At 43.4% G+C, this 11,203-nt stretch overlaps 1 protein-coding gene across 1 annotated transcript in view; it reads right to left on the reverse strand.

Moving 5' to 3' along the window:
- The window catches only part of LOC132978600 (contactin-associated protein-like 2), a 28,741-nt gene continuing 17,538 nt past the window's right edge, over positions 1 to 11,203 (reverse strand). The window contains exons 10-25 of the mRNA XM_061043820.1: positions 10,258 to 10,420; positions 9,385 to 9,491; positions 9,152 to 9,271; positions 8,576 to 8,691; positions 8,047 to 8,131; positions 6,764 to 6,920; positions 6,533 to 6,660; positions 6,266 to 6,436; positions 4,894 to 5,112; positions 4,545 to 4,781; positions 4,048 to 4,281; positions 3,199 to 3,332; positions 1,764 to 1,857; positions 1,230 to 1,460; positions 1,070 to 1,144; positions 1 to 903 (exon numbers count right to left, since the gene is read on the reverse strand). Coding sequence (XP_060899803.1) covers positions 704 to 903; positions 1,070 to 1,144; positions 1,230 to 1,460; positions 1,764 to 1,857; positions 3,199 to 3,332; positions 4,048 to 4,281; positions 4,545 to 4,781; positions 4,894 to 5,112; positions 6,266 to 6,436; positions 6,533 to 6,660; positions 6,764 to 6,920; positions 8,047 to 8,131; positions 8,576 to 8,691; positions 9,152 to 9,271; positions 9,385 to 9,491; positions 10,258 to 10,420 — 2,471 coding nt within the window. The 3' untranslated portion in view covers positions 1 to 703. The remainder of the gene's footprint in view (positions 904 to 1,069; positions 1,145 to 1,229; positions 1,461 to 1,763; positions 1,858 to 3,198; positions 3,333 to 4,047; positions 4,282 to 4,544; positions 4,782 to 4,893; positions 5,113 to 6,265; positions 6,437 to 6,532; positions 6,661 to 6,763; positions 6,921 to 8,046; positions 8,132 to 8,575; positions 8,692 to 9,151; positions 9,272 to 9,384; positions 9,492 to 10,257; positions 10,421 to 11,203) is intronic.

The following is an 11,203-nucleotide window of genomic DNA, read 5'->3' on the forward strand; positions in this document are numbered from 1 at the left end:
TCTTTCTGCAACCCTGATACTCCGTCAATGTAACGACAAATTAGAAGCTCATAGAAGCAAAATGAATTCAAGGTGTGACATTTTCATTTTTCTCGTCCTCAGTCCCAAGTCATGGCTACGTCTCCTTTACAGACAAGCATGCCCCCCCTTACACACACACACACACACACTAAATCTCCTGTCTTAAGGCTAAAATGAAGCTTTTTTTAACGCTAATCAAAATAAGGCAAACGACTGAAAATAAGGTTTAAACGTTGAGCTTTGCTACAGGCGTTGAGTGCATGATGTGATGACATCACAGCACGTTAAACACGAAGGCATGGAGATAATCATCCTGAATGGAAACAAAAATAAACCAAAAATAAACTTTTGTGAAAAAATATAATTTACTTAAATATGAATAAATAAATATAATTGTGGAGTGAAATAAATAAAAAATAAAAGCTTATGAACACATTCATCCGAGGCCTTCATGACATCACCAGCTGAGGCCGTCATCCCACTGCTCCTCTTCTGCTCAGGCTCCGCCCTGCAGCACCGCGCCCTGTGCTTTAATAACGCCATGGTGTCCGTAAAACGTAAAAGAATAAACCCCATCCCCACACCCCTGGAGGTTTCACAGGTGGTCTCCTCACTACTACGCCCCTATGCTTAAAAAACTACATACATCCTAACGTCATGAGTCCGTGTTGCCGAGGGAGCTTCAGATAAACCACTCCTTCTTACTCTCGTCGATGGTTTCGGTGAAGGCGGGGTCATTGACAATGATCGCTGCATCGGCACAGTCTGCTGACTCCGCCCCCTTAGCCTCATTTGTGTGGTAGGAGCCTTTATGACGGAACAGGTGGCGGATCACAAACACCATGATGCCGAGGACGATGAAGATCACCATGGAGATGATGCCTGGAAGCAAAATGAAAATGCATCTCAGGACATTTGAAATGTGGTGACAATCCAGATACTGCACCAAGACCTGACCTCTTTAAGTCCACACTCCAGTTTCTAACACAGCCTTACTGATATATATGTGTAGTCTCTAATCAAACATCATAACCAGAAAGAGATTTACCTCCAACTATTGCAGAGTTGCGGTCCACTTCATCACTATTGGCCTTGTCCTCGTTGAAGGGGAAGACGGCTCCAGCTGAGAACAAAAACAAACAGCGTTATAGAAAACTCTGCACATTCAAATAATGACCGTTTCCTCTGAACTGTTTTAATCTCTCTACCAGCTTCTATGTGCCACGGGTCGCTGGCCGAGGCCATGGGGGAGATGGTCAGGGGTGAGGCGCCACAGTTGGATGGCACCAGGATCCCATGGGTGCTGACGGGCGCGGCCATGCCCGAGCGCAGAGCGGCTTTCAGCGGAGCCACGCTGTTCAGCTGAACTCGTGACAGGCAGCCCACGAAGCCGGGCGTGTTGTAGCGCTCGATCAGGATGGGATCTATCTGACCCGTTTCTACAAAAAAGAGAGAACGAGGTTTGAACTGCTCCAACACTACTGAAACGTAGCCAATCATTGAAGACTTCTGGACTTGAGCTTTTACAGATACAGATATTCTTGGAGGCTCAAAACACAAATTCTGCACTGGTTATGCTGGGCTACTGACCCAAAACCCCTCACTGGCTAACTTTCTGCCACCAGTTTGGCTCCGCCCACCAAACACATCATTATGTGACCAGCGTGGTCTGTATTCCATATCAGAAACCATCCTGTCTACGCAGGAGCCACACACATACTTCCACTCATCAGAATACTTACCAAAGACTTTCCCAAGAAATATACTCTTGATCGAGTTGAAGTGCGTATCGGAGGCCTCAGGTAGAGTGTGTGTGGACACTGGGTAGTGGTCCAGCTAGAGAACAAAAGGACAGAGACAGATTCAGCTGATGACTTCATTCTGATTTTACCAGAAACACAGATACTGGTTCACTGCTCAGTAACGAGCTTTGACAGGCCAGGAACTCCATCTCCAACCACCACTGAGTTTTGATGTTTGTTTACAATCAGGACTGAACTTTTAAAAGCCTTCTAAGGCCGTGTTTATGTGTTTATAAGGTTTGTATTGAGTTTTATACCACGAACATCGTATTATCTCGTGCTGTCGCCAGTGAATCTGTTAAATTACCACAGAATTTCCTTTGTCTCCGTACTCCAGCTGTCCAGCTGTGCTCTCCGTGCTGCAGACTGAGAACGCAGCCGGTGGGTGTTGACGGATGAGGATGCACGGACTGGAGCGGACACGCAATGCACACATATCTGGTGGAAGTTTGCCGTTTTTGGGGCAGCAGTAACTAGGGACGTAGGTTACTACTCGTCCTGATTGGTCAGCTCTCAGAAAGGCGCTTGACGTCACCCAGCGCTTTTCTGAAAAGTTGAAATAATTCAATTGAAAAAGGCGTCGGGCGGAGCGCTTTTTAAAAAGGCGTCATACTTTTTCCTTTTTCCATAGGCTTGTATGTCAAAAAGACGCAAGCAGTTGAAAAAAGAAGTCAAGTGTGAACACGGCCTTAGTCCTCAAACTAATCACAGTGATTTACCTAAGACTCTTACAAGCTGTGCATGAAATGTGACATCAGGATGGATCTATTTCACCTTTCAATGCTGCAGATTGGGACACTCGGACATGTGGACTAAAGGAGTAGAGCATGGTACTGCTGATCTTTCCTAACAATGGAAAACTCTCTTATGTATGTATGTAATGTAAACTCTCAAACGTGTATTTCTGTTTGTGGACAGAGCCAGGATATCCGTCTCAACCTGCCTCCCCTCCTCATGTTGATCTGAACTCCTTTTTTACAGACTTCTTGCAGTTGTCACCACACCATGGATTAGTCATAAACATAAACGATGATGAGGTTACAGTTTCTGTCGGGGACATTATTTAATTTTTCCTAAATCCTACAGTGACCCTGGATTCTTCAAAGGTGACAAGCCCTTCAAATAATGTTGCTGTGGCTCAGTGGTAGGAGTCTAATCTCAAGTTTCTGCATATGGACGGGTCCTTGGGTAAAACACTGTATGCTAAATTGCTCCCAAAGGTCATCAGAGTGTGAATGTGATGAGTACTGAGAGGAAGCCTGGGACTTACATGGCTGGCTCAACTTGAATGTAAACTGATAGCCTGCTGTGTTCACCTCTCACAGTATCTGTTTTCCGTTCTCTCTGTGCTACAGAAGCGTCAGGAAGCACTCACCTGTAGTCGGATCTCCCTGAGCTTTCTGGTGATGTTGACTGAGTGTGGCTGTCCGTTAGCCAAGTTGCGATGGTCGACGTCGATGGTGAAAGGTTCTGCTAGCCCTCCGAGGCTGTAGCGGATCTGAAGAGTGCCTGAACACACAAAAAGAAAGACAAATGATGAATCAGTGATTCATTAAATCTAGATTTTAAAAGCCTGATTCAAACAAAGGCCTCTGAAGTCAAAGTACAGAAAGGCCCTGGGGGCGTGTTGCAGCAGCTGTGTATACGTTTTGTCTCCAGTCAGGTGTGTGAAGTCTGCACCAAGCCCCCACGTGTAAACTACTTCAGTAGTGTCATGGTTTGTTTGCACCAGCGGGACATGTGGTTCATCTTAACTCGGAGAGCGTAACGTCCAAACTAACCAAAATGTTGCTGCAGAAATCAGTGAGAAGTATTTTTTCCTATCGCCGTGCCTCTGAACAGACTAAAGGATGAAGATCACAAACAGCGACAGAAATGTTTGTAAAGTATGATGAGTAGTGAAATCTTCAACTGAAACATCAGCTACTTTAACAGCACTCTGTATCTCCACTGATTTGTGAGGACTGTGAGCTGTACTCAAAGTCATCAAACATTTCTGAAGGAGAACACACTGCTCCTCCTCATCCTCCAACTTATCACACCTTTGAAAACCATCACCATGACAACCATGATTCACAGAGGACTACACACCCACTAGGAGGTAGGTGTAAGATTTATGTAGTGTCTTATTCTTTTGTTGGAACGATCTCAGCTGGTGCAACACTTTTAGATGTAACACAGTGCATACATTCTGTCCTTCAGACCAGGCTCTATTTGAGCTCACCATTGTGTCTGAGCACCACAGCCATGTAGTCCTGAGTCCTGGAGCTGATGTAGACCAGGATGCTGGGAGCACTGGAGGTGCTGAAGCTGAACAAAAGCTCCTCGTGGGTCAGGTCGGACTCAACTGGAACACCGACACCCGGCGAGGCCTTCAGCTCCGGCAATGAAGAAGATCCGGCTTCAGGCAGGAAGTCGTAGCGGACCAGGGTTCCTGTTTCAAAGTAACCACCAATATCTAACACACACACACACACACATGGAATGAGGAGCAGAAGAAGAAGAAGACGAAGTTAAGAACACTCGCCTCTGTGTGGAAACATCAAATCTAATCTAATGTAAAGATCTATAACCTGAGCTGATGTTGAGCCTGTACATTATATATATATATTATATATTATACCTGGTACAAAGTACAAATCTGTTACTCCTAACCCCCACAAGAGATCAGAACTACAGTATCAAAGTGATGAGATCTGATCCCACTGTTGGAGGACGTACCCTCAGTGCAGAAGGGTCCATCGTACGCAGTGAGGGAGCAGTCACACGAGTATCCATTGTACTTCTCCACACACTTCCCTCCGTTCCTGCAGTGCGTCCCAAAGCTGCTGCAGTGACCATGGCAGCCTGGGTTCACCCCTGGAGTCACCTTTGCCCTGCCTTCCAGGTCAAAGGTCACACCATTTATCTTCAGGGCCCGCATGCAGCCCAGGAAACCCCTCTGCCCACTGGAGGCCCCTGGTGACCAGACGTGAAGCGAGGAATTAATTCATAGAGAGAAACCGAGCAGTTTCATTCATGTTACACACAACAAACAACAAAGGTGTGTGTGATTGTGTGTGAGTCTTACCAACATATAGGTCACTGTAGAACTCCATCCTTGTGTGTCCCTGAGGGGGGGTGGGTTTCACCTCCCTGTGCTGTCCATCAAGCCGAAGCCCCGCCTCCTTGATGTTCTTCTCCACCTCCACACGATGCCACTGGCCATCATTTAGAGGCACAGGTGAGTGGACACTGAGCTCCACCCGCTCACTGCCGACGTCAAACGAGAAGAAGACCGCTGAGCCTCCTGGAAGCACAAAGACAAAAAGCAAACAGTTTTAAGACTTCAAGATGAGATATCAACAAGCAATGTGGAAAATCAACTATTTACTTCATTCTCATTACTTCATAAAAAAATGATTATCATGATACAATTGTGTTGTGGACCCAGTACCCTGATAAGTACCCTGATAAGTACCCTGATAAGTATCATGATAAGTACCCTGATAAGTACCCTGATAAGTACCCTGATAAGTATCCTGATAAGTACCCTGATAAGTACCCTGATAAGTATCCTGAGAAGTACTCTGATAAGTATCCTGATAAGTACTCTGATAAGTATCCTGATAAGTACTCTGATAAGTATCCTGATGAGTACTCTGATAAGTATCCTGATAAGTACCCTGATAAGTATCCTGATGAGTACTCTGATAAGTATCCTGATAAGTATTCTGATAAGTATCCTGATAAGTATCCTGATAAGTACCCTGATAAGTATCCTGATAAGTACTCTGATAAGTACCCTGATAAGTATCCTGATAAGTACTATGATAAGTACCCTGATAAGTATCCTGATAAATACTCTGGTAAGTACTCTGATATGTACTCTGATAAGTATCCTGATAAGTATCCTGATGAGTACTCTGATAAGTGTCCTGATAAGTACTCTGATAAGTATCCTGATAAGTACCCTGATAAGTATCCTGATAAGTACTCTGAAAAGTATCCTGATAAGTACTCTGATAAGTACCCTGATAAGTACTCTGATAAGTACCCTGATAAGTATCCTGATAAATACTCTGATAAGTACTCTGATAAGTACCCTGATAAGTATCCTGATAAGTACTCTGATAAGTATCCTGATAAGTACTCTGATAAGTACCCTGATAAGTATCCTGATAAGTACTCTGATAAATACTCTGATAAGTACTCTGATAAGTACTCTGATAAGTATCCTGATAAGTACTCAGATAAATACTCTGATAAGTACTCTGATAAGTATCCTGATAAGTACTCTGATAAGTACTCTGATAAGTATCCTGATAAGTACTCTGATAAGTACTCTGATAAGTACCCTGATAAGTATCCTGATAAGTACCCTGATAAGTACCCTGATACATATTGTTATTTGAGTGTATCGTTACATCTCTATTGTGCAGCGTACACACACACACACACACCTCTGAGTTCAATGTGAAGGAAGTTGGTGGTTCCCAGGTTCTCCAGGAAGACTCCGTGTGTGGAGGACGTCTTAAAGTAGAAGGAGATGTCGGTGCTGGTTTCTCCTCTGAAGGAAGGGAAGTGCAGGTAGGAGGCTGGACTGCTGAAGGACGCTGCGTTCCAGTAGCTCCCTAAAGAAAACAACAGTAGGACATGGATAAAATGAGATGTTGAAATGTCTCATGGTCTGTGCTGAAAGAATGTTAAATGACATGTGTGACACTAACGATCGCCGTGACATCTCAGTGGTCCTATCGTCAGTTTGGCTTCAGATCCAGCTCTGCTCGTGTCCCCGACAACAACCTGACTGACGGGCAGATGGTCTTTGTAGACCAGCAGGCCTGCATCTTCCCTCCTGCACACACACACACACAGTAAACACATAGTAAAAAAGAAAGAGAACAGCATCTTGTATTTTTGTATTTTTCTCTTTCTGAGCTGAGGAGGGATCCACTCACCAGGAGCGCTGGTCAGCATCACAGTTGCAGAAGTATTTGGGGTCAGTACAGTTGTGTTCAATACCACAGGAACACTTCTGTATGCCTGGTCCTGAACCCCCCCAGTAAAAGTGCCTCTCATTGGCTCTTCCAACCCACCAGGTAAACGGGACACCTTCTGCAGGTGGAACAAACACAGAGGAGTCAGTTCATTAGAACAATTCAAATGTTTGATTATATCCTCAGATTACTGGTCATTACTGATGATCCTCCGCATCATTACTGGCTTTGAAGAGTTGATCTCATAAAATAATCTTTACTTTAATAAACCATTAAAAAAGCATTTCGTATGTGTTTAATGCCCTTGAGAACAAAGCCACAGCTTCATAAACAGTCCTGGAAAATAAAAAAACTTTTCAGAATATCTAAGCTGTGCAGGCATACATCACACATTATTTAGATACAATCAGTGTTACTAGAAAAACATGATATTAAAATGAGTTTAATTCCATTTTTAAGGTCAAGGTTGGACCCTCCAGGCCTTTGAGCTTTGATCAGAGTCTCCAAAGCAGAGACCAGTGTTAGTCCTGACAGGACCTCTGATGCTTCCCAGCTAGCAGAGAAGATTCCCACAACATTGGCTAACTCTCCATACAAGTTCTGACAATGTTTTAAAGAAAACATGAAATGTTCAAAGAACATTTTGAGGATGTTTATCATTTCAAATAATGTTCCTGTAATGTGAACTCAAAGGAAGAACGTTTTCAAAGCTAGAGGAGGATGTTTTGGAGATGTTCTTCAGCTGACAGATTATAAAATGTTCCTAAAATGTTTCATGATAACAAAGGAAGAACATTTTGAAAAAGGTTCTGATTATACAACGTGTTTTATGAAACATGAAGACATTATGAGATCATTCTCTGTAATAATCCACGTCTTTAGAACAAAACACACACACAAAACACACACACACACACACATAGACACAGACACACAGACACACACACACACACAGACACACAGACACACACACAGACACACAGACACACACACACACACACATACACACAGACACACAGACACACACACACACACACACACATACACACAGACACACAGACACACAGACACACACACAGACACACAGACACACACACACACACACACACACACACACACACACACACACACACACACACACACACACATGAATCCCCCTTAAAGCCTTCCATCTTAAAGAATTCTTGTGTCAGTGACAGATGAAGCTGCGATGTGTCTCCTAAAGAGAGTTTTGGATTTTTTACCTGGAGTGTTGAGCAGACGAGACATTCGACAGGTGTAAGCTACAAACTGCTCACAGTATCCTGCACTGCTGGTGACTGATGAAACCTGGTCACACACAAAGAGGAGACAGAACCGTCTTTACACTTCTAGAGACTAGAGACTTTTAACATACTGACACTCTGATCATTTCTGACTGCATCTCTTGTACTTCTGTTCTTTTTTCATTCGATTCTACGGAGCCCCTGAAGTCCCAAAAAGTAAAAGATATAATCATGCACATGTTCCCAAAGATATTATGTTGTGCACACAAGTTTATATAGTCGTCTTGTTATTGGGCCTTCAGGGGCTCCGTATGTTAATAATAATAAAAAATATATCTATCAGCTTTACAGTAATTTACTCCCAAACATGTAACTGTATACTTTACTCTTGACATCAGACTTTGTCCTTTTACTCATTTTGACAGCTAAACTAAACCCTCCAGAGCTGCACTATGTTTACTCTGTTTTCAGCAGGAGGTTTAGAGAAGTGTGTGTAGTTGTTGTGTACCTGTTCATCTGTCACATTGTAAGTGATCTGCAGAGCCGCCTTCCCGTCCTCCTCTGCTCTGCTCACTGATGTCTGAGGGGACAGGTTGTTCTTCAGTGTGGTCCAAACCTTCTCCTCTGTGAGGACAGACACAACGCTCCATCAAAGTCAGCAAACGTTCATTTCACTTAGAAAGAACAGGACGCATAAAGCTAACTAAGCACAAACACTTTACACAGTACTTAAGTAGAGTTCTCTTTACTTTAATCCAAAATATTTACACACAGATATCTTCTTACTCCTGATACTTTTCAATCACACATTTTACTTTAGCTTGCATTTGAAGAGAATTGGAGATTATTTTGCGTTATTGCTTCCGAGCATCAACAGAAAATTCAGACGGAATGGATCAATAGAAAAGATGATCATCATATCACAGGCAACAGACCTAACATATAGAAAAAGAAAAGGCGTATTAGGACGTATCCAGACATGACAGAGGAGAGTGAAACCCATGCACAGAGAAGAGACGTCCAGTGAGACACTTTGGATGAAACATTGTTAACATGGTGAACATTTAACACAGTAACAGCTCACCTGTCATGTCACAACTGACTCTGAAGGGGGCGATAGATCCACTGCCGTCTGGGTCTATCCAGTAGCTCCCCGAGCTCTTCCCCTGGTGCTTGTACTCCTCACAGGACTGCTGATACAAAGCTACAGAGGAGACAGGACTGTGAGCTCCTGTGTGTGTGTGTGTGTGTGTGTGTGTGTGTGTGTGTGTGTGTGTGTGTGTGTGTGTGTGTGTGTGTGTGTGTGTGTGTACTTACAGTTGTGACAGGTAGCTCCGGTGTAGCCGGTGCCGCTACAATTGCAGCTAAATGCGTCCCACGTCTGTGTACAGCGTCCGCCATGCTCGCAATGGTTAGGAACACACCTGACATGAGAAGTTAGATTTCAACAATGTTCTTTCTGTTAGATCTGCATGAGGAGTCGTTAGAGGGCTCAACAGTTTGGTTCTGGAAGTAAAGATCTCATTCATTATTAGCCATGATGTCATGACCATCACAGGTAGACTGACCACGAGCTACCTGAGTGTGAAACTGTAGGAGACACAAGTTTGTATGATATCAACCTCGCTCTAATAAAAACATGGTTTATCACAATATCGAATGTATATGCCCCTCTGAAGTATGGGAACAGATAGTTTTGCTAACAGGCTAGCTAGTTTGTTACCTAACATGAAATGTGCTAATAACCTTGTTATCCAGCGGTGAATGTAGTTCATATCTAAGATATAAAAACACTTGCATTAACTTGTATAAACACAATAAAACGACTGTCACTGGAGTTACATTTAAGAAGAAGCGATCTCATTCTCAATGGATTGTGGTACGTGTAGTTCCTTCACTTTGGACAAAAATGATGTACACAGTCTTGTACCTTAGTTTTTTTCTACAAGACCAAGCTGTTTCTCAATTGTTCAAGGCCGTTTTGGAGCCAGCTTAAACGTTTTACAGTCATAAGTGTTGGGGTAGCTGGTTGTCTCGGTAACAGGCGTCAATCTCTTGATTTAAAGTCTTGATAAAATTTTGTGAATTTGAATGGGGAAATGTACTTCTGGAACCAGAGCCGCTGAAAACGTGGGCAGTCACTGTTGAGCTCTGCAGATTTTAGACTGTCTTTTAGCACATGCTGCATACCTGTCTATGATGGCACACATATCCAGGCTGACATTTTCAAAGGTTCCGATGAGACCCTGCTCCACGGCCCTGAGGTCAGAAAGATGGTCGTCTACGTGAATCATCTGCATACAGCCCTGGAAGGAGCGCTGCAGCGTTCTGGTGTTGGCGGGCAGGAAGTAGCCTGGAGAAAAGCAGACGAGGTCCAAGTCAGAACAAACACTGGAAAATACTGACATGATGAATCTGTGCATCCAAAGCGTTCAAATGAAATGAAGCAGTTTCTTCAGCTTCAGAAAATGTTATGGTCAAACGTGACCGTCACCACTTTCTGGACTTTAATAAGGGAATATAATTTCTCACTGCTGCTCAGGACGAACTCCCTTTGCTCAGCAGATCACCAGAAGACTCTGTGACAAAACTTCAATACCCCATCATCTGTGTATAATAATATCTGTTTGAATTTGTTTCTCCAGTTTTAAAATCACTGTGATCATTCCACTAAATATCTATTTGGTATCCATCAGTGATGATTTCTTTAGCGACTGTTCCTCAAAATACAGTTGACATGACCACAGTGTCTTAAAGGAAGAACGTGGGACTTTCTGATCCAGTAGAACCAGCATGAAACCAAAACAAACAACAAACTGAAGCCTCCTCCAGAGACACACCTCCAACCCCTCTCCAATCACATTCACATGAAGGACTTATCGATTAGAAAGCACCAGAATTAAACACCATTAACTGCAAACAGCAGACAAACTTGTCGTCAGCTCGAGCTGCGGTCACCTGTGTCCTGCACTGTTGAGTTAGCGTGCTAATGTTAGCGCTCTTTAGTTAGCTCGTAGCTTCACATTTCATGTAAACTGACACAGAATGAGCGTGATCTAAAAACTCTTACTAACATCCAGATAATCAGTGAGTATGTTCTTCTTCTCTCTAGTTCTTGACTAAAACAGCTTTTATA

This window comes from Labrus mixtus, chromosome 8 (assembly GCF_963584025.1).
Source record: "Labrus mixtus chromosome 8, fLabMix1.1, whole genome shotgun sequence".
NCBI classification, from domain to species: Eukaryota; Metazoa; Chordata; class Actinopteri; order Labriformes; family Labridae; genus Labrus; species Labrus mixtus.